Source organism: Ursus arctos, unplaced genomic scaffold (assembly GCF_023065955.2).
Source record: "Ursus arctos isolate Adak ecotype North America unplaced genomic scaffold, UrsArc2.0 scaffold_24, whole genome shotgun sequence".
Taxonomy (NCBI): Eukaryota; Metazoa; Chordata; class Mammalia; order Carnivora; family Ursidae; genus Ursus; species Ursus arctos.
Genome location: NW_026622919.1, coordinates 41,204,560 through 41,227,636, shown reverse-complemented (window position 1 = coordinate 41,227,636; position 23,077 = coordinate 41,204,560). Strand labels below are relative to the sequence as shown.

Below are 23,077 nucleotides of genomic sequence, written 5' to 3'. Positions count from 1 at the left end.
CTTTATGTTTTTCCAATTGAAATAAGCCAAAACTGAGCTAAGCAATTAAGCAACTAGAATAAGTTGCCAAGATTCTGGATTTATTTGTAATTTTATGTAGAAATCCATGGCAATGCATATTTGAGAAACTTCCTAAGTTTGTGTAGCATTGATTTGTCACAATTTGAAAAAAATCAATGCTAATATCAACATATTAGAGTAGGGAATGAGGGGAAGAGATGTAAAAACATTGACCAAAACTGTGTCTGCCACTATATAGACTGATAAATTTCATATGCTTTTATGTTCTTTGAGTTAGGGAATAATTGTCCTTGGCCTGGTGAGTGACCTGCAAGGATGCAAAAGGGAATTTGGGGTTTTATTGAAGTTCGTCTTTAAAAATTCTCAGCCCCGTAGGTGTGATTTATAGAAGAGTATGGTGGGATGCTTGGGTGGCTCAGTTGGTTAAGCATTCGACTCTTGGCTCAGGGCATGGTCTTGCTCACAGTCGTGAGTTCAAGCCCCATGTTGGCCTCCACTAGTGGCGCCGTTAAGCATCTGTTTCTGCTCAGGTTGTAATCTCAGGGCCCTGATCTCAGTTTTGAGATGCTCCGCACTCACTGAGTCTGCTTGTTTCTCTTTCCTTCTGCCCCTCCCCCACTGAATGCACACTCTCAAATCTTTGAAAAAAAAATAAAAGTATGGTAGCTAATTCAGTCTACACAGTTTTTTTTTTTAATGACATTTATTGTGGATTTCAGCAGCTAACATAAAACTCATTCTAGATTGCTTAGCAAGGTTTCTCTTGGAGCTTCTAATCCGCTACTGTTGGATACGGCGAATTGATTGAATCTGGGAAGTCTGGGCGTGAGAACCCCACTCTCTCCAGTGTTTATAGTCTCCTCCATGATGGTCACATTCCAAGATATATTGATAACCACGGTATCCAGGATACTGGTAGCAGACCCAGCTAGAAAATCCAAAGCACATTTGATTATTAAACTAGTTAGGAACGTGGTCATTACCCTAAAACCCGAGCCTCTTTCCTCAGCACCATTGGTACAGAATGCCTTTAGGCTTAGGAAATAACAGCCGTCCTAATTGTGCCAGGCACTGTTTGTGAGCATAATACGGCTACGCTAGTTGAAAATTAACCTTGATCATGAAAAAAATGTAAAAGAGGGCTCCTGGGTGGCTCAGTCGGTTAAGCGTCTGACTCGATTTTAGCTCAGGTCATGATCTCGGGGTTGCGAGATGGAGCAATGTGCTCAGTGGGGAATCTGCTTCTCTCCCTCTCCCTCTGCCCTTCCCCCTGCTTATGCGCATGCGTGCGCTCACTCTCGAAAAAAAAGGTGAAAGAGTAGTCAACATAATTCCTTACAAAAATATTTGAGAGGGGAAAAACTGACCTTAAGTTGGTACCAACTTAAGCTGGTAAAACTGATAGTAGGTAAAACTGATAGTTGGTACCAGCAGCTTGAAATTTGAAAATTAATAACTAGAATGTGCCAGCCAAAACAATATACTAATGTGTGAAATCTGGTAAGATGTAACCATTGATGGATTAGTATTCACAAGATCTACATTTGCAAGAGTTACTTTGAAATGTGCCCCAACATTGTTTTTGCACTTACGCCCCACATTGTATCTTCATGGAACCAACTTCGTTGTTGAGCCAACCCATGGCTTGCAAGGAGGGGTAGTCATCACAGATCTCCCATTGGCGTCCGATGAAGTTTTCCTTCTCAAAGATGGTAATCTTAGACTCCTTATGATTCTGTAATCCAGAAATTTAAAAAAATCGTTTGGTACCAGTGGTAAAGGCTGTTGTCTTAATTCTTTGATGATCATATTTTTCAAATTCAAGACACTTGTGGTTTACAGAAGGAGGTACATGATCATTGATTGTAAAAATATTTCAGGCAATACGGAGGGAAGAATTAATCCTGTCCAATCCAACGTAGTACCATAACATTTAAAATGTACAAATAACTGATGTAATACTACGGGGCAACAAAAGATGGAGGAAGAAAATATAAGAGCAGGAAAAAATACTTGCAACACACAGCCAACCAAGGGATTAATATTCACTAATGTGAGAAAAGATCACAGAAATTAATAGAAAAAGTAAGCCCGTGTGTGTATGTGTTGTGTGTACGGTGTTGGAAAGAACCTAAAGTCCAGTAGGGGGTATGAATACTACACAAGCATTAAGGCAGAGACTAACCTGTATGAAGTACAAAAACTAGCTCTCACTAGTTACCCTACTGCACTTTTGAAGACCTGGGCTCTTGAGTATCCACTTCCTGCCACTCTTTTAGCTTAATGAAAATACCTTTTAGTAGGAAAAAACCAAATGGCAGATTTAGAAACAGAGGGACCAGTGTTGTTCTTTTCTCTTTTTTTACTTTTATCCTTCCTGCTGCATTTCAGCATAACTGATGAGAAGTGTCAGTCCATATGCACCCTCTCTTGCCCCATCCCCCCCCATGCACAGAAGTGAAAAATTCAGAGACTCACAGCTGAACAGATGGGGCGGAAGGACATGAGGCGCTCAATGTGGTAAGCATTACTCCCGCTCCAGGCGTCCCAGCGAGGGTATTCTCCTCTCTCCAGGATAAACTGTTGCCCACAGAAGCTGGTATGCTCATAACCAATCCAGCTGCCGAAGACAAGCAGTGGTGTTCGTGGCGCTCAGGGCCTCCGTGGCCTCAGGGAGAAGGCATCTTTCGTTTTAGATGTTAAAAGTCCGGTAAAATATCAAGCCAATTCCAATGGAGCCATGTCACAAGAGGTGGGGAGTGGGCTGGCAGCTACATTAATAGGTTTGTAAATGTAATATTTGTTTTGGGATTATCCGCTGAAAGGGTCTGCTTCACTGACCTAAGTAACGTGTATGAGCAAAGTCAGTCTAAAATTATATCTCCTTTCTCTCCAAGTTACCTTATTCTCTACTTGGAGCTCCAGGTTCAGCCAAACCTATTGGCTTCTTCCTAAGGAAGCCAGTCTCCCGTTTCCTTTTAACTTTGTGGGTTCTTGCTCCCACTGTCACATACCTACCGATTCCTTATTTATTAAAACACCTCACATCAACTTTTCACAGCCAAGTCTCAATTACCGATGACACCTCAAAGTATTTTACTCCCTTTAAAGGGTTAGCTCAATTTGGTGGCCTGCAACTTTTGGAAGCCTCTCCCTGTGCAAAGCCCGTTTTGCTTAGGCCGAAAGAGAGTCCTTTCCTTGTGTTTTCAGGCTGATGATAAAGGCCTCAACTATCCTGCCAAAGAGTCAGAAAACAAAGCGAGAGTCTAACTTGTGAAAGAAATGAATCATCGACAAGAAACTCCTCGAAGAAAGACTAACTGGGACCTAATATGGCTCTTACGTCCTGGGGTTGAGTTTCTTTTTACACAGAGAAATGAGGGAGTTAGCTGGAAAGAGGTTGCAGCTTGATGGTTTCCTCTATTTTCTGCAGGCAACACAAACTAAAGGGTCCTGTGGCTATTCTGAGAGAACCCTAGGTAGTGGCCTGCGGGCTCTAGAGGCACAGATCTGATCACTGGCACTGCCCCTCCCCATGGTCTACATTTCTTTAATGCTGCCCCCCGGCGCCCAAAGCCAGTACCAAGCCACTAGGAATCTCATGTTCCTTCTAGCTTTGAGTTACTGAATTACACATGTAGTGATTTCTTCTGAGATTACATCCATATGGAGGCCTCTCTCCCAGAACGGAGTAGACTCTGGGGGGACATCTTCCTTCCCTGATCCCCACCTTTATGGCCCATGTCTACAGAGACCACAGATAAGGGCCCTGAGGTTCTGCTGAGGTCCGTACTCACGCGCCACATTCCACCTTGAGAGACCGGACATTATCGAAACTGCGCTCAGAGACATTCGGGCAGGAGCTGGTGAACTCCATCCTCTTGCCCTGGAAATTCTCCTGGTCATAGATGGTTATCTGAATGGAATTGAATGGGCAAACAGAGTTAGAACGTGGTACATCAGGAAGAAAGAGGCCCAGGTCAAGAGCTTAACTTTTGTCTGACCCTGTGTTTTCCATCATTAGCTGCAGCCCAGGATGTCTGGTAGGGTGGCTTCCAGTATAGACAGGATAGGAAGGGGCTTGGATTAATACCACTGGTTGGTGGTGTTTACATGCCCAGGCTAGGGATGAAGTGTGGGGATGGGTTTATGATAGGAATGGTTTGCCTGGAGCAGTACCTGGCCCAGTGGACAGATCAAGGACTCGTGGACTCCGATTCCACCATACTTTCTGCGTAAGTGTGGCCCAGAGGCAAGGACTCTGGGACTCCCAGGCCTTCCTGTCGATTATTTCTTACCTTCTCCAGCCACACTCACTACAGAAACGCACGGTGTAAAGGGAGAATAGTGATAAACCCCTTTCATACCTTGAACTAGAACTTGGCTCTTGAACCTGGCTAGAGGACAATCTCCCAAAGCTGTGAACTGTCCTCAGAGTTGACGCAGTGAAGACGGTAGGGGTGTTGGAAACAGTGAAAAGCTGAGGATCAGCCGCTTCCGGCCTCAGGTCGGGAGTCAGGATCTGGTTTGGGATCTGGTGGCAAATCTGTCTTCATTTCCGGGCCCCCAGTTTCTCCACGGCGGCATATTCCACTCTGGGCTGCTCTATTTTTTTTAATTCTTTTTTTTTAAATTTTATTTTCAAGTAATCTCTACACCTGGCGTGGGGCTCGAACCCACAACCCCGAGATCAAGGGCTGCATGTTCTACCGACTGAGCCGGCCAGGTGCCCCGGGGCTGCTCTGTTTCAAGATGATTTTCAGGGGCACCTGGGTGGCTCAGTCGGTTAAGCGGCTGCCTTTGGCTCAAGTCATGATCCCAGGGTCCTGGATCAAGTCCTGCATCGGGCTCCCTGCTCAGCGGGGAGTCTGCTGCTCCCTCTGCCTCTCCCCGTGCTTGTGTTCTCTCTCTCTCTCTCAAACAAATAAAATCTTTTTTTAAAAAAAGATGAATTTAGCAGTGCGGAGGAGAGGTGACCTAGAAAACTAGGTGTCATCTTCCACCCATCGTGGGCTTCCAGGGTCCTCCTTCCGTCGGAATGGGGCATTCTGCAAGATCCTTCCTGAGACAGCATCTGGATGTTGGGTCGCCCCTTCCCCTCAAACCGGTATATTGTCGGTCGGCCACTGTCCCATGGAAGAGCACAGCCCCGGGGCCGCTCTGGGGTGGCATCTCACACCCTGCGCCGTGGGACCGCTCAGTAGTCCTTGTGATGGGGGTGAGCTTACCTTCCATGGCCCCACGGACCCCGGCATGGGGCTGGGTTGAGCCATCTTGGTGGGTGGAAGGGTTTCTGGAAGACAAGACACCCATCAGTGACACGGCCTCTGCGTGAAGGATGAGGTGACAGCACAGGCGGGAGGATAGGGGACTTGAAGTCCAGGAGGTAGACTTTGCCTAGGGTCCCGGCTGCGCCTCTCACTAGCTGAGCCTCCGTGTTTCCTGCTGGCACCTTCCACGCGTGGCGTTTGGGGGCATTGAAGCAGCAATGCAGGTAAGCTGCCGCCCAGGCCGCGTGACCTCTTGATTTGTGCGGCCCTTGCCCTCTTGCCGGCCTCCAGGTACCCCCTCTGGGTGGCAGCACTGCCTCCGTCTGGCCTACCCCAGTATCAAGCCCTGGGCGACCACCCCGTCCCTGCGCAGCGGGGGTCCCCTCCCACCCTGCTCAGTCACAGCCTGACACCCCCGCCGCCGTGAGCTCACGGCCACGCGCTCCCAGAGAGCCGGGCTGCTTCTCGTTCACGTTCCCTGTCCCCAGCGCTCGTCAGAGCACTCGTCTGTCTCTCTGTCGAAGGTGTCCTGGGTGAACCCGTCAGTGGCGTGGCCTAGGTCTCCTAACTTACGGATTCGGAGCCGTGCTGGGCCCAAGTCCTGGCCGTTCGGGGCCGAGGGGGAGGAGGGGTGGCATTGAAAAAGTCTTACTGAAGGAGAGTGAGCAAGACAAGGGGGGGGATCATAGCTAGCAATGGCTCACTCTATGCCAGACCCCGTTCCAGATGCTTGGTGTGCGTTAATACATCGAATCTTTGCACCAAGCCTATGAGGGAAGTGCTGTCATTCTCTCCATTTTACAGGTGAGAATACTGAGGCTCACAGAGGTTGGGTAGACAGAAAAGAAGGTAGCAAGAGTAAAGGAAGCAAGGATAGGAGGGAGGGAAGGAGGGAAGAAGACAGGCAGTTTTCGTGGCTCAACACAGCCATCGGTCGCCCTTCTTCCTGGCTCGTACCCGGCCCAGGGGCTGATGCACATGGAAACTGTGATATAGCCTTCTGTTCTGCCCCTCTGACTGAGCGTTTCCCAGCTCCTGCCCCCCGGACCTTCTCCCTATGCCCGGGAGCCTGCTCATTTCTTGGAGCCCCACGTACCCTCCCAGCCCTGATGGCGACGCCGGGCTCAGTGCCATGTAAATGACTCCTCTTGGGGTGGCGAGAGAAGGCTGCCTCCCCCCCAGAGTTCCCTACTCTTCTCCAGCCAGGCCAGGAGGCTCGGAGCACAAGGCAGAAGCCCGGGCCCCATCCTGGGGGGGGGGGGGGGGGTGCGTGTGTGCATGTGTGTGTGTGTGTGTGTGTGTGTGTGTGTGTAGGGGAAGGAGTGGAATGGCCAGGGCGCCCTGCAGGGCCTTACTCACCCAGCTCCTGCTGCACGGTCTGGGTCTCCATCTGCTGCCACTTCCTCCGCGGCCCTGCTCTTTATAGCCCTGCGGCGGAGGGCCTCTGGCCCTGTCAGCACTCTGCCTTCCCTCGGCTTTTGTCTCCCCTGATCCCCAGAGCTTTGGTGGCTCAGCCTGCTGGGCAGGCACCCCTCAGGCTTTTGTTTAAACTGGGGAAACAGAAATCCAAAGAGGCGCGGCTGCTGTGGGCAAGGCTGGCGGCTGCAGACCTCGGAGGCTGTGGTCTTGATCTCAGCCGCAAGGTGAGGACGGGTCCCCGTGTGAGTGCGGGTCCCCTGCCCTTCTCCAAGTTCCTTGCGCTGCCCTGGGACCTTCCTCGGACCCCACGTCCTGGCCAACACATCAAAATGCACCTCAATTCCCACCCACGTTATACATTTTTTTTTGTGAAAAAATGTGAAAGGACTATAGACATCCTGAACTTTATTAGCCCCCCCCCAAAAAGAAAAGGTTCACTGTGTTCTCAGGAATCTTTATTATACTATATTTATATAGAAATCTGATGAATCGCAGACCTGTGCCCCTGAAACAAATAATACATGATATGTTAATTAATTGAATTTAAATTTTAAAAAATCTGTAAGAGTTTAATTCAATGGTGCTTGACAAGTGGACACGAATCTCTCTGTAGCTATTGTAGTAAATGTTCTAATTAATTCTGCAGTTTTATTTTAAAATTTGCGGGCCAGTGAATCTTTGGGGGTTAACTGTACGGTTTCAGGAACTTGGAAATCTCACAGGCCCAAGGTATTCTGCCTCTAGCACCCTAAAGGCTACGATGATTTCTCCCTGGAGGTTCAGCGCATCTGGGGACAGGAGTGTAGGGGAATCATGGGCTTCCCCAGGAGTCCTGGGGGGAGGACGTGCTGCTCAGTCATCACAGCTGCTATGAGAAGCAGGGGTGAGGAGGGCCCTGAGGTGGGCAAACATGGGTTCAGATCCCAGCTCTCCTGGCTGGGTGATTCTGGGCAAGTCACTCAGCCTCTCTCAACCCTGCAAAAGGAGATCATATCTACCTGACACATTACAGGTTCATTATTGCTTATTACCCTCCTCTCTTTCTGGTGACAGATACTATAGAAAATTCCATAGCAGCTTGGAGAGAGGAAGAAACTTCTCCCAGTAGAGTTCTCCCAATCCCTCTCTGCCATTCGGGTCCAGCCTGTGACTCAAGATTTGTCGGAGCCCCCTTTTTGTAGAACCAAAACCCGGGGGGCGAGTTCTGATATAGATACAATTATTTGCAGATTTGGGCCGAACATTCCAAACATATAGGTCTGATGCTGAGCACAACGTGCCACCCTGCATGTTTCTGCTGCTTATTAATTGGTGACGTCTGGATCAATGGCCGGCAAGGGACAGAGTTGCCTTGGGGATCATGGCAGGCTCTGGCCGGCTGGTGGCCGAGCAAGGGCTTAAGGGACCAGCTGTCGTGGCTGTTGGTTCTTCCTCACCTTTCCTTCTCTTCCCGCACAGAATTGGGGTCTTAGGAAAACACCTACCTCGTCGTTCGTTACTCGTTCGTTCCCTGCCCCCTGGACTGGCAATGTGCTCTCGTGGCACCCTGCACTTCTCCCACGATCGCATTGGTGACACTGCAGAGAATACTTCAGAAACTAGAAATACTGGGCTCCAAGGAGGGCCACTGAGGCACCGGGGGCTCAGGTAGAGGACAAAATGTTTCACGGTGTGTTTGTCTGTACTTTTTGAGTTTTGAACAACGTGAACACAATTGCTATCAAAATCACTCAAGCTATTTTTGAAAAGAAAAAAGCCGAATTGCTGAATTATCAGCCTCTTCTACTAGACCTCACGCTCCGGGAAGGCAGGGACTGCCTGTCTCGTTTGTCATTACATCTTCCGTTCTGGGCATGACTCCTAGCTCGGTAGATATGTTTTGAGTGAATGGACGGATACATGAATGACACCCTCTGATGACGTTTAGTACCTCCGGGGGCACAGAGGTAACCGTGAGATAGTCCTTTACCCTGGTGACAGCTGACCTGCTTGGGTTGTGTTTCTGCTTTGTACACTCTCAGCATCTTCCTTTGGGAGCTTTACACCCCATTTAAGTGTTAGTACAACCAAGACTGATCACGCCAATTAATTAATTAATTATTTAAGATTTTATTTATTTATTTGAGACAGAGAGAGAGAGCACAAGGAAGGGCAGAAGGAGAAGCAGACTCGCCACTGAGCAGGGAGCCTGACGTGGGACTTGATCCCAGGACCCCGGGATCATGACCTGAGCTGAAGGCAGACGCCCAACTGACTGAGCCACCCAGGCGCCCTGATCGAGCCAGTTTATACTTTTTACAGAAAAGTGGCTCTTATGTTTGATCAAAAAGCCCCAGCACACACACACTTTGTGTGTGTAGGGGGTGGGGCGGGAGTCAGGGTTATTGTGCGAACAATTCACAAATATCCGTCCAATGTTGCTGGAGTCAAGAGCAGCCCAGCCTGTCCTCCTGCTGCTTTCCTCAGTGACCTGAGGCCTGAGGAGGCTGGAGAAGGATTACCAGATCTCCAACTAACCGTTATGCTTTCCGAATATCACCTCCATATGATTTGTAACCAAGTTCTAGAGGATTCTCCCTCTGACGTTGTCTGGAACTGTTGCTTCCTCTGCCCTGCGGTGGTTACAGCCTGGGGGCTTCAGCCCCCTCCACCGTCTCGTTCCAGGAAAGTCGGGCAGAGCCGCTCCGGGAGTGGAAATGAGGGGAGCAACCAGCTTGCAATTCCTTCTCCCAAGCGGGGTGTGGGTCTCTCCTGTTCACTCTTAATAGCAACGCCGACAGCGCCCGGAGCCTTTACTGTGGTCATGACAGGACCTCGTCTACCCTCCCAGCAGCCGCACGGAGTTGATCATTATATACGCACTTTACCTACGAGTTGGCTGAGCTTCTGAGGGGCCACGTCCCGGCCCAGGGAACCCAGCCGCGACTTGGACACACGTCTGTCTGACTCGAAACACCATTGTCCTTCTCTGGGCAGCCCTGCGTCTCTGGCGTCGGGTAGGGTGACAGCGCCTGCCCGACTCGCTGCCGTCGGACGGAGGGACAGGACGGCTTGAGGGCAGCGCCAGGTACTCGGAGCTCAGCAAACGGCAGCTGTGCTATCGATTGTCCCAAATCAGATGCCGTCTGCTGCCAGATTCTCTCGGAGACAAGTGCGAGCAGGCCGCAAAGATCTTAGAAAAACGGATCAGAAGAATGTTTTCTTTTGGGGCGCCTGGGTGGCACAGCGGTTAAGCGTCTGCCTTCGGCTCAGGGCGTGATCCCGGTGTTCCGGGATCGAGCCCCACATCAGGCTCCTCCGCTATGAGCCTGCTTCTTCCTCTCCCACTCCCCCTGCTTGTGTTCCCTCTCTCTCTGGCTGTCTCTATTTCTGTCGAATAAATAAATAAAATCTTAAAAAAAAAAAAAAAGAAGAATGTTTTCTTTGAATTTGGAAAAGACCACGTTCATTCAGGTTTTTTCCCCCATGTTTTTGTTTATATGGGTTTTGTTGTTGTTGTTGTTGTTGTGTGGGTTTACGTGGTTTCAGCAGTACATTCTGTCACATTCTCTGCCGGTCCTGATCTACTGGCGACGTGGGCTGTGAACCGTGTTCTCAGCCTACCTACTCATTGCAGGACGCAGCGGGGGACAACTGGCTGTCCAGCGGGATGGGCCGTTGATTGGGAGGCGATGAAGGCCCTTCAGGGGAACGAGACAGCCCTCCAAGTGCCACCTGGTCCCTTTAAGCTTCGGGCCCCTCAAGATTAGGGCCGCAGGCCATGCATGGAAGAAGCGCAGTAGAATCTTACAGACGGCTCTGACCGCTGGCCTTGCCTCTGGGTCCAGGGAGCCTCACAGGATGAGGCCCAGTGCAGGAGGGGTGAGGTCATGGGGCCAGGGCCGCCCCTGGACTCAGCACTTTGTGGCAAGAGCATAATGGGGCTGACCAGGCGGCTGAGCAGCACTTCTGTTGTTCGGGAATAAGCAGGATGGGTACAAAGCAAAGGGCTCAGTCAGCGTTCAGCCAGCACCTACCTCCCCCACAAGGGGCTGCTTCTGGGGGACCCGTTCTGCCCTAGCCCTAGTGGGAGAGCCAGGGCCTGGCTGGGCCCGAGAAGGCGCAAGCGCTGGGAGAGAATGTGGGGGGCATCCAGAGCCTCCCATTCTTTCTGAGCACTTGCTCTGGGCATCCATTCCTCCGCGCCCAGGAGCAAAGGACCCCCACCTGCTGGGGAAGCCGTTGTCCTGAGGGCCAGCGTCCCTCGCTGCGTAGCTGGCTCGAGGGCATTTCAGTTCGGTCTCGCCGAATTTCGTGTTGCTGTGGCTGAAGTCCTGTCCTCTCAGCTGAAACCCCACAAAACTTAGAAAACAGGTACAAGGACGGGTCTTATCCTCACGGGGGGCGCCCAGCCCACCCTGTTCCCCACGGCCCAGCAGCCCAACCCGGGCTCATAAGAGAGGCCAGAGTTAGCAAATCAAAATAGAGGACACCCATTTAAATATGAATTCCAGATAAACAGTATTTATTTATTTTTTAGATTTTATTTATTTATTTGACACAGAGAGAGAGACAGCCAGCGAGAGAGGGAACACAGGCAGGGGGAGTGGGAGAGGAAGAAGCAGGCTCCCAGCGGACGAGCCTGATGTGGGGCTCGATCCCAGAACCCTGGGATCATGCCCTGAGCCGAAGGCAGACGCTTAACGACTGAGCCACCCAGGTGCCCCTGAAATTCAAATTTAACCCGATGTCCTGCCCTTTCTCTGCCAATCCTAGTCTCCCTCCGTCTTTGTCTGGAACATTCTGTGATACCCCTCTGCCTCTCTGCTTCTCCTCCATCCTCTGGAGAAGTCAGTGCAAAAAGATACCGTCTTCAGGAAGCCTTCCCTCGCATACCCGGGCCCACGTCCCATAACAAAGAGGAGAATGGAAGAGAATATGTTTTCTTTTTAAAAAATTTTTAAAGATTTTATTTATTTGGCAGAGAGAGAGAGCACAAGCAGGGGGAGGGGTAGAGGAGAAGCAGACTCCCTACTGAGCAGAGAGCCCAACATGGGGCTGGATCCCAGGATCCTGGGATCATGACCTGGGCCAAGGCAGATGCTTAACCGACTGAGCCACCCAGGCGCCCCGAGAATATGTTTTTAAGTGTTTTCCCAAATGCTATCTTATATAATCTTCCCAAATAACTATGTGAGATACGCTTAACGAACTCTTCTTACAGCAGGAAAAACAAGACTCAGAGAGGTCATGTTCCTTACCCAAGGTCACGTAGCTAGGAAGTGGCAGAGCCAAATTTCAAACTCGGTTCTCTTTGGCGCCAAAATCTATATTCTTTACCATGTTGCTTTCGGAGTCCCTTGCCTTTCAGTCGCTTGAACAAGCGTGGCTCCGGGGAATAGCCATAGAAGCAACTTTATTTTCACCTGCTCTGCTCCTGTACTCAGTGGCTCTAGTTTCTCTCCCTTGTGTCGGATGGAAACTTGGGCAGTGTCCTGAGTTTTCTGGTCACTTTTGGGTCATAAAAACTTGGAGGTTGACTTCCAATCACAAAAGACAGCCACGATTCTCAATTAGAGCATTCAGTCCACCGTCGTAACCCAAACTTCAATCTCCTTTCAAAGGTGTGTCTTCCCCCTGCCGCCCTAGCTAGGACCTGCTTTAGACAGAAAGCCTGCAACCAGGGAACACACATGCTTTTTTCCTTCTTCCCCTTACTCACTGGTTTCTGATCCTCCCAGGGCTGGAGGGAATGGGAGAGGAAGGAGAGCAGAACCTTTCTCCCTTGATGGTCCTGTGGTAAGATGCTTCACACTCCGTACCTGGTAACTCTTCCAAGCTGCATGTTTTATGGGCGCTGAGGGGTTCTTGGGAGAGCTCCCACCTGCAGTAGCCTTGACCTTGGTCTAGTCATCTCCACTAGGGCCCTAGACCCACTCTGACGAGGACCCATCAATCCTCCGGGACGTCTGTTGGACTAAACCTACTCCAGACCCATCCCAGTTCCTTCTGAGGCACGACCCTCCTTCAATTTATGGAAAACCCTCGCGTGTCCTTTGCCAGGGCAAATTCTTTCCCTCGTCCCTCAGCAGTTGTCCAGCTCAACGTCTAACCTTTGGATTTCTAGCTGGAAGGGCAATAGCAAGCTTTCCCCAGGGGCCTTGGAGCCTTCTTTCCTTGAGGTGAAACTCTTTCCCCTCCTTCCCCTGAGGGGCGGTGGGGTTCACAGCACAAGCTTTGTCCAAAAACTGTCTCGAAGTTCTGCCTCTCATGTCTCCGAGTCTATATATCCTGGGGGTAAGAAGGGAGGGTTAAAAGCCATCAAATCAGATCTCAAACACCTCCTTTGAGATTTCTGCAGAGTGGTCTGGCCCCTAAGTGTCACATACCAGAAACCCATAGCGGGGTTTCTAGTATCTATTGCTGTAATGTCTCAGCCGTAATGTCCATGGTTGCTTCTTGCTCTGTGCTTTCCTCGTGCTCCCCCGTTCACCCACCTATACTCCCCTTTCTCCCAGCCGGAGATCTTACATCCTGTTTCCGTCAGCCACGGCCTTCCTCCGCTGCCTGCCCCTGGAGCCTACAGTACCTGCAACCCCAACACCGTTTCTACAGCTCCGCTCACCTCTTCACCGCCTGCCCCAGATGCTTACCGCTTCCGGTCCTGGGTAACACCCTTTCCACCTTCTTAAGAATTTCATTTAAGGGGTGCCTGGGTGGCATCTGTGGTGGGTTAAGCATCTGCCTTCAGCTCAGGTCATGATCCCGGGGTGCTGGGATGGAGCCCCTAGTTGGGCTCCCTGCTCAGCGGGAAGCCTGCTTCTCCCTCTGCCTCTGCCCCTCCCTCGACTTGTGCTCTCTGTTTCTCTCTCAAATAAATAAAATCTTTTTTTAAAAAGTAATCCCTATATTTTATTACCAAGTATAGGTAACTTAAATCATATATTAATAAAAGTTGTATAATAAGTGTTTTTCACAAACCCAGCAGCCCTGCTCCCTAGAGGCTCCCACTGTCAACTCTTTTAGCGTTTCTTTTGGTATTCATTGATTTTAGGTGTTATATATTTATTTCCTATCTTGGCAGATAGGATTTTAGCTCTTTTCCCTCCCTGTCCTTCTATAGATATATTACAAATTTATTGTATTTATTATTTATTGAATCTCTTTCTGTGACTTTGTAAATATTGTTTATTACTGGACCAAGTAATGCACGATAACATTTCTCTCTTTTTTTTTTTTAAGTAGGCTCCACACCCAGCACGGAGCCCAACGTGGGACTTGAACTCACGACCCTGAGATCAAGACCTGAGCTGAGATCAAGAGTTGGTCGCTTAACCAACTAAGCCACCCAGGTGCCCCACATTTCCTGTTTTGAACCATATTTTGCTTTTCCTGGAGTTAAAAATTAACTCATTTTTTCATAGGTTCAGTGTTCCAGCATTTTCATTAAATACCTCTAATAAAATATTCTGCATGCTTGACCTTGTCAGATCCCTGTTGGCTCCATATTTTCCCCCCAGAAACCTCTGTCGTGGTGCTGCAGTCTGAAGAAATTTCTTTCTTTCTTTTCTTTTTTTTTTTTAAAGATTTATTTATTTGAGAGCCAGGGGCGAGGGGGACAGAGGGAGAGAGAGAATCTCAAGTGCTTAGCCCAACACCGGGCTGGATCTCACAACCCTGAGATCACGACCTGAGCCGAAACCAAGAGCTAAGGCTTCACTGACTGCACCCCCCAGGGGCCCCGGAAGAAATTGCTTTCTATGCCACTGCCCAGGTACTGGCCAGGGACTTTTCTTGGCCAACACCTTGGGAATCCCCTGTGCTATGCTCCAGGATTGAATTGCATATCTTTCTTTCATAGTTTACTTTTTTGTCTTTATTTTCTTATTTAAATTTTTTTTTAAAGTAAGCCCTACACCCAACGTCGGGCTTGAACTCACGACCCTGAGATCAAGAAGTCACACGCTCTCCTGACTGAGCCAGCCAGGCACCCCTCATAGCTCACCTGTCTGACTTGGTAAAGCACATTCTGTAATAGCATCCTGAGAAATGGTGCCTGGAGATGAATGTTTTACGATTAAAATGTGCAAAAATGTATTTTTGTATGATCACATGTGATTGAATTTTGGCTGAGTATTGACAAATTCTCTACAAATTAGGAGGGCATTTCCCCTTTGTCTTTTATGTGTGGTGCCATTTTCATTCCTGATCCTTTGCGTGAGACTTCTTATATTCTTTCTAGCAGCTTTGGGAGTCTTTCTACTTATTTATTTTGTTAAATCCCCGATGAGATGAATTTCCTGAGGCTTTGCCTTGGTGAAAATCTTTTCCCTTTACTTTTCTGGGCATTTGGTTGACTCCACCTTCAGGAAATGTATCTCTTTCCACGACGGGAAACGTTCCTGCATCATTCCTCTGATCGCTTTCTGACCTCGGTTTGAAATGTCTCTGTCTGCAACTTGTCTTGGTCGGACGTTGGACCTCCCGAACCGGTACTCTGGCTTCCTCCTTATAGCTCTGTTTTAGTTTTCTGTCTCTAATCTTCCTGTTCCGACGTCGAAGAGATTCCCTTGATGTTATCTTTTGCTCCGGTATTAGCGTCCCCTCGCTGCCGCAGCAAACCACCCCAACCCCGGGGCTCGCAATGCCGCAGGTGTCGGATCTCCCAGCGCCGCAGGCAGGGCTGCGCTGCTGGTCGAGACTCTGGGGGAGACGCCAGCTGCTGCTCTGGTTTGCCAGCTCCCGGAGCCCGCCTGCAGTTCTTGGCTCGGGGTTCCTCCCTCTCGCTTCAGAACCAGCAGTGTCCCCTTTTGAGCTCTCTCTCTTTCTCTCTCTCTGACTCTGATCTCCCTGCCTGCCTCTCTCACGAGGACACGGGGATTACACACCCAAATAATCCAGCCTCCTCTCCCCACCTCAAGTGCCTTTACCATGTCTGCAAAGCCCCTTGGCCCTGTCGGATCATACCGCTATGTTCTGGGGGCTAGAGTGAACCTTTTGGGAGGTCTGTTATTTTGTCTACCACACACTCTTTTACCAAAGCTATTGTTTTAACTATCACGCTTTTAATGGCCAAGAGCCAATTTCGTTCTCTCTGTTCCATTTTAAAAGCATTCTCTTCTTGTTTCATAGCTGTAGTATTTTCGTTTCTCTCTCTGAGGATATTGTTCCTTCTTTGATGTTTTCTTCTTCGTCTGACATTCTCTCTCTTCCCTTTGGGTTCCTTTACTTCTGTTTGCTTGTTTTGATTTTTTTTTTTTTATGTTGGAGGCTTTTCTCAAATGTGTTATGATCTGTGGGTGTCCTTTATTATTCAAGAAAAATCTGCCTGGAAGCTGATCGGGAAAACCCGATTAGAAGCACTGGACGCCCGCGTGCAGATGGTCGATGGGAAGGTTTCATTATAGGACAAGAGGTGGTCACCCGGTTTTTTGTTGGGATTGGTATCTGTAGGTGTTTTCCTTGGGTTGGTTCAGTTTCTGGGGACAATGATTATCTCTCTGGCTGTTAGTTTTCTGGAGCTGGGTGGAAGGGGACAGGTGTAGCATAGACTCTCACTTCCTCTTCCCGGTCTCAGCTCAGCAGCTCGCCTCCCTCCTCCTCTGTGCCCGGTGTGCTGTCGCCAGCAGCCCCTCTGATTCAAAGTCCACACGGTCTTATCTCCCGGAGGGTTTCAACCATGCAGTGGGTGGGAAGGTGGGGGAACTGAAAGCTAGCGACTCTTTCTACAGATCTTCACAAAGTCCTGCTTTGAGCCCCCTTGTGTAACCCAGCCGCCCGTGGGTAGTCGGTGCCTCCGATTCCAGGCCCTTTTCCAAATGCCAATGGATGTGCCTTGCTGCCCTCTCTTAGACTCGACTGTCCTTTTTGTTGGGGTATTTACCAGTCCCCATTCACTTTTTTTTTTAAGTAGGCTCCTTGCCTAACATTGGCTTGAACTCAAAACCCTGAGATCAAGAGTGGTGTGCCCTACCGACTGAGCCAGCCAGGGGCCCCCATTCCCTTTAGGTAGTTAGTTGTTCGTTCGTTCGTTCGTTAAGGGCTTAATGCAGGCCTTAATGCAGGGCTTAAACTCACAACCCTGAGATCAAGACCTGGGCCGAGATCAAGAGCCAGACACTTAACTGACTGAGCCACCCAAGCGCCCCTTCCCTTTTTTTTTTATAAAGTAAACTTTTTAAAATGTCAGAATAGTTTTAGATTTGTGGAATTACTATGAGGACAGTACAGAGAATTCTCACATGCTCCACACCCAGTTTTCCCTATTATTAACATTTTACATCAGTATAGTACATGTGTCACAATTAATGAACCAATAATAGTACATTATTATTAATGAAGTCTATACTTATATAGATTTCCTCAGTTTTTCCCTAATGTCTTTCTTCTGTCCGAGATTCCAGCATGGATACCATATGTCTCCTTAGGCTCCTTTTGTTTGTGACGGTTCCTCAGACACTCTTTGTTTTTGATGACCTTGACCGTTTTGAGGAGTACAGGTCAGGTATCTTTATAGAATGACCCTCAATGAAGATTTGTCTGATGTGGGGCGCCTGGGTGGCTCAGTGGGTTAAGCATCTGCCTTCGGCTCAGGTCACCATCCCAGGTCCTGGGAGTGAGCCCTGCATGGGGGTCCCTGCTCAGTGGGGAGCCTGCTTCTCCCTCTCGCTCTGCCTGCTGCTCCCCCTGCTTGTGCTCTCTCGCTGGGGCAGCCACTCTGGAAAACAGTACGGAGGTTCCTCAAAAGGTTAAAATTAGAGGTAACCCTACAACCCAGCAATTGCACTACCAGGTATTTATCCAAAGGATACAAACACAGTGATTCGAAGGGGCACCTGCACCCCAATGTTCATAGCAGCAATGTCCACAATTGCCAAACTATGGAAAGAGCTCAGATGTCCATCGACAGAAGAATGGATAAAGAAGATGTGGTGTATATACACAGTGGAATACTACTCAGCCATCAAAAAGAATGAAATCTTGCCATTTCCAGTGACATGGATGGAACTAGAGGGTATTATGCTAAGCGAAATAAGTTAGTAGAGAAAGACAAATATCTTATGATTTCACTCATATGTGGAATTTAAGAAATAAAACTGATGAACGTAGGGGAAGGGAAGGGAAAATAAAATAAGATGGAAACAGAGAGGGAGACAACCCATAAGAGACTCTTAACTCTAACAAACTGAGAGTTGCTGGAGGGGAGGTAGGGGGGAGGGGTAACTGGGTGGATGGGTGTTAAGGAGGGCACGTGATGGAATGAGCACTGGGTGTTACATGCAACTGATGAATCTCTAAATTCTACCTCTGAAACTAACAATACACTGTATGTTAATCAAATTGAATTTAAATTTAAAAACTTTTAAAGGTCCAATTAGAAATTATATATGTCTTCTAGTTTCATCAGTGATGGAGTTTGGGGCACCTGGGTGGCTCAGCTGGTTAAGCATCTGACTCTTGTTCTTGGCTCAGGTCATGATCTCAGCATCCTGGGATTGGCTCCAAATTGCGGAGAGTTTGTTTCTGCCTCTCCCTCTGCCCCTCCCCCTGCTCATGTTCTCTCTCTTTCTCTCTGTGTCAAATAAATTAGTAAAATATTTTTTAAAAAATGATGAAGTTTGTGTTTCTGTTTTCCAGTCTCCATGTTCTGTTCCTATCATTTTTGACGTTTCTCTTACTGATTCTTTTCCCTCAGCCTATAAATGGGCTTAAAGCTTCATCTCAAACAAAACCCCAAACCCACCCACGACTCTGCTTCCCCTTCTGGACATTACTCCCTCCCCCCTTCATGGCCAGAGGTCTTAAAGAAGTAGTGACTGTTCCAACATCTTCACCCCCTTTCACTTTCAATAACAGCAAACTTAGTTCTGTCCTCGCCACTCTTCCAAAACTTCTTTGGCTAGGGAGACCAGGGACTTCCATATTGCCACACTCAATGGACCCCTTTTTTCTCTGCAATATCCGTCCCTCTGAGCATGTCCTTCTTTAGAAACACTCTTTTCCCTTGCCTTCCGAGTCACCACTCTCTGCTGCTCCTCCTCAATCTTCTTGGTCCATTTCGTTGTCCCTTCCCGCTCCTCCTTCCATGGCAGTCTTCCTTACGGTCCATTCCTGACCCTCCTTTCCCATTCTACATGCTCCTTGGGTAATCGCACCTATTCCCAAAACTTCAACAACCACTTTATGCTGATGACTCCCAAATCCATATTTCAGATTCAGACATCTCTCTTGGTAACAGTTTCCTAGGACTATTGTACAAGTCCCCATGACCTCGGCTTAAAACAACCGACACTTACTTTCTCTGAGTTCTGGAGGCTAGAAGTCTTAAAGTGTCAGTAGGGTTGGTTCCTGCTGGAGCCTCTGAAGCAGAAACTGTCCCATGTCTCTCTCATGGCTTCTGGTAGTTGCCAGACGTTCTTGGCATTCTTTGGTGTGTAGATGCCATCACCCCAGGCCCTGCTTCTGTCTTCACACAGTGTTCTCCTCCATGTGTCTTTCTGTGTCTTCACATGGCCTTTTGAGAGGGACACCAATCACTGGTTTTAGGGTCCATTCTAATCCAATATGATCTCATCTTAATCATCTGCAATGACCCTATTTCCAAATAAGGTCACATCCTGAGATTGCAGGTGGACATGAATTTTGGGGAGACACTCTTCATTATTTAACTCCAGTGTGAGTAGCTGGCTACCTCCTGGACGTCTCTGATGAGCTGGTTTTCAGTCAATTCCTCAAACCCAATGTAACCAAGCTGTTCAGATTATCTCTACCATCACCCCCACCTCAACCTGATCGTCCTCTGATTTTCGCCATCTCGGAGATGGAGCCACCATCCACGGTTACCCACAGCAAAAATTTGGGAATCAATCTTGACTTCTCTCTCTTTCTCACCCTCATAACCAGCCTTTGGCTGAATCTTGTTAATTCTACCTCTCCGGTAGTTCTATAAATCCCTGCTTCTGCATCCCTACTGTATCAGTAACTGTAAGTTCATCTGCAAGTAATAGAAAACCCTTGGGTCTTCTACGCTGGGACAATAAGAAAATTATTTAGTTTACTTAACAGACAATAATGCAGTAAGGTCATCTTCAGGCTTGGTTGATCCACTGATGTTTCAATGGCCTGGGTTTTTTCCATCTCTGTTCTACTGATTTTAGTGTTGGCTTCATTCTAAGCCTGGTTGCTTTCATGACTGTTGGATGTTTTCCAGTAGCAACTGGGGCTATGTGCTGCATTGTTCACATCCATCAGGAGAGAGAAAGGGAGAGAGAGTAGCTTCCTGTGGCTCTCTAAAAAGCAAGGAAGAACTTTTCCAGCAGCCTCCAATAGCCAGACCTCATGACTTACTAGCCATAATTAACAAGAGTTAATTTTTGAAATAAATCCTACAGATAAAATGGAAGATTTCTTTGTCCTTCTCCCTGGTCTTATTCTCCCTTCTCCTCTTCAGAGGCAACCACTATCCTGAAGTTGGTGTGTATGCCTTCCATCTGTGTTTGTATATTTTTACTACATACTTACGAAACATAGGTCTAGTTCTTGTGTGTGTTTTGTAAAAAAATACATTAAAAATGTACATGTAAATCACATACATGTAAACGTACATGACATCAATTCTGAAAATCACTTTCTTCTTTCAACATTATCTTTTTGAAATCTGTCCGTGTTGATACATGCAAATCACGTTCACTCATTCTATGGACCATATGATATCCATAGTACAAATGTACAACAATTTGCAGTCTTACTTTGTGTCTCTGTGTCTTCTAGTTATCACGATCTTCTGTGCCTCTCCCCACCACTCCTACTTTCTAACTGAGTTTTTAAATTCTCTGGTTTGAGAACTGGTTTGAATCTGGTTGGTGAGAATCTGGTTTGAAAGTTATGCATTCTGGGGCGCCTGGGTGGCACAGCAGTTAAGCGTCTGCCTTCGGCTCAGGGTGTGATCCCGGCGTTATGGGATCGAGCCCCACGTCAGGCTCCTCTGCTAGGAGCCTGCTTCTTCCTCTCCCACTCCCCCTGCTTGTGTTCCCTCTCTCGCTGGCTGTCTCTATCTCTGTCAAATAAATAAATAAAATCTTTTAAAAAAAGAAAGAAAGTCATGCATTCTATTTCTGATGTTTTTATAATTATGCTTTCATCCTAGAAGTGTCCAGCTTCTCTATCCTTCTGAATAAGATAGAGATCTTAATTCTAAACTTTCCATTCCCATCTTCTATGTTACTGTTCCGTTCCTTATTTTATTTTGCTTTCTTAGTAATCGACACATATTTAGATTCACCAATTTCTTTACTACCATTCCTACTTGCATTTTACTCCTTCCTTCTGGATTTTTCTTCCTTGTTAGTGAAGTAATTCTTTAATAGTTCTTTCAGCAAATTTCTTTTTTTTTTTAAGATTTTATTTATTTTGAGAGAGTGAGAGAGAGCATGAGAGAAGTGGGGTCAGAGAGAGAAGCCAACTCCCCACTGAGCAGGGAGCCCAATGGGGGACCCGATCCCAGGAATCCGGGATCATGACCTGAGCCAAAGGCAGAAACTTAACCAGCTGAGACACCCAGGTGCCGTCAGCAAATTTCTATAAGTAATAAGTTTTAAAAATCTTTGTATGTCGGGGCACCTGGGTGGATTGGTCAGTTAAACATCTGTCTTTGGATCACGTCACAGTCCTGGGGTCCTGGGATCGAGCCCCTCATCAGGCTACCTGTTCAGTGTGGAGTCTGCTTCTCCCTCTCCCTCTGCCTCTCCCCCCACTGGTGTTCACTTGCGTGCATGCTCTCTCTCAAATAAATAAATAAAATCTTTTTAAAAATAAAAATCTTTGTATGTCTAAAAACAACTTATTAGACCCTTACCTTTTTTTTTAGAATTTATTTTTAAGTAATCACTGTCCCCAAAGTGGGGCTCGAACTCACAACCCCAAGATCAAGAGTCACATGCTCCACCAACTGAGCCAGCCAGGCGCCCCATTATCCTTACGTTTGAATGTAAGGATAGCTGGGAATAAAATTCTTGATTGACAGTTATTTCCTTCAGTATTTTGATAATTTTATGTCATTTTCTTTTGGAAACAGTAGCAATGATGAGAAATCCACCATCCATCTGAATACTGTTCCTCTGTAAGTAGTCTGTTCCCTTTTAAGATTTTCTATTTTTTTCTTTTTCTTTTAGAATTTTATTTATTTATTTGACAGACAGAGTGAGAGAGGACAAGTAGAGGGAGCGGCAGAGGGAGAAGGAGAAGCAGAGTCCCAGCTGAGCAGGGAGCCCGATGCAGGGCTGGATCCCAGGACCCTGGGATCATGGCCTGAGCCGAAGGCAGATGCTTAACTGACTGAGCCACCCAGGTGCCCCTAAACATAGTTATTTAAAATTAACTTTCTTTCATGTTTTATGAACTGAAACATTTTTTTCAGATTGTCCTTTTACCTGCAAATCCTGGGTTACAAATTTTCTCATTCATTGCATCTGCCATCTCTCTATCATGACATTGACTTCTTTATCTACGTGTTTCTTCAGAGGGCGGGGTCTTGTTCATTCTTCAGGCTTTGGAGGATTCCCATGAGGTTATTTTATGTTTCTCTAGGCTAGTACTCTATGAGTTTCACTACTTCCAGGCCAATTTTTGCTAATCTCTTGGCCTGGGGCTCTCAAACAGCAAGCATGTAGCGCGTGCTCGGGTGCTAGCTTTGGGATGGGTGGTGTTAGAGTTCTGATTTTTCCACCCACGATGAGCTCTCTTGCTGTGTTCCATGGCCCACTGGTGCAGTGTTCCTAGAAACCATTTTATCTACAAGACCTCTTTCGTTCTTGGCTCCAAGCAGGAAAACTGGTTCCATCTCATGGGCCTGGGGCCGCATCTTCCGTCCTCAGAGGGACATTCTGTTTCTGATTCTAATATCTTACAGAGAGGGGAGGGGGGTGGGGGATTGGGATAGGCCGGTGATGGGTACTAAGGAGGGCACGTATTGCATGGTGCACTGGGTGTTATACGCAAGTAATGAATCATGGAACTTTACATCAAAAACTAGGGATGTACTGTATGGTGACTAATATAACATAATAAAAAATTATTATTAAAAAAATAAATAAAATCTTTAAAAAACAGAAAAAGAAATAATACCTTACAGAATGGCTTTGGCTTGTGATACGAGAGACCGGAGTGTATTGTGTGACTGGTCATGAGGCCCATCAGGAGTTTCTTAGGTAAAGTTTTTATTGACATCTAACATACTCATAGAAAAGTGCATGGAGGGGCGCCTGGGTGACACAGCGGTTAAGCGTCTGCCTTCGGCTCAGGGCGTGATCCCGGCGTTCTGGGATCGAGCCCCACGTCAGGCTCCTCTGCTGGGAGCCTGCTTCTCCCTCTCCCACTCCCCCTGCTTGTGT

The 23,077-nt window shown here is 47.8% G+C and overlaps 1 protein-coding gene across 1 annotated transcript; it reads right to left on the bottom strand.

Moving 5' to 3' along the window:
* Nucleotides 1-801: 801 nt before the first annotated feature.
* On the bottom strand, nucleotides 802-6,681 carry CRYBA1 (crystallin beta A1). Its single transcript, XM_026517754.2, has 6 exons — nucleotides 6,651-6,681; nucleotides 5,250-5,314; nucleotides 3,819-3,937; nucleotides 2,500-2,641; nucleotides 1,614-1,756; nucleotides 802-949 (listed from the first exon to the last, which is right to left on the bottom strand). The coding sequence occupies exons 1-6, from the start codon at nucleotides 6,679-6,681 to the stop codon at nucleotides 802-804; spliced, it is 648 nt and encodes a 215-aa protein (XP_026373539.1).
* Between the last annotated feature and the right edge of the window lie 16,396 nt (nucleotides 6,682-23,077).

Excerpts from the sequence above, each read along its gene's own strand:
- CRYBA1 (XM_026517754.2), bottom strand. The coding sequence starts at position 6,681 with ATGGAGACCCAGACCGTGCAGCAGGAGCTGG. Across the intron at positions 5,315-6,650 it reads GACCGTGCAGCAGGAGCTGG|AAACCCTTCCACCCACCAAG; the intron begins GTGAGTAAGGCC and ends CTTGTCTTCCAG. Across the intron at positions 1,757-2,499 it reads TCCGCCCCATCTGTTCAGCT|AATCATAAGGAGTCTAAGAT; the intron begins GTGAGTCTCTGA and ends TCTGGATTACAG.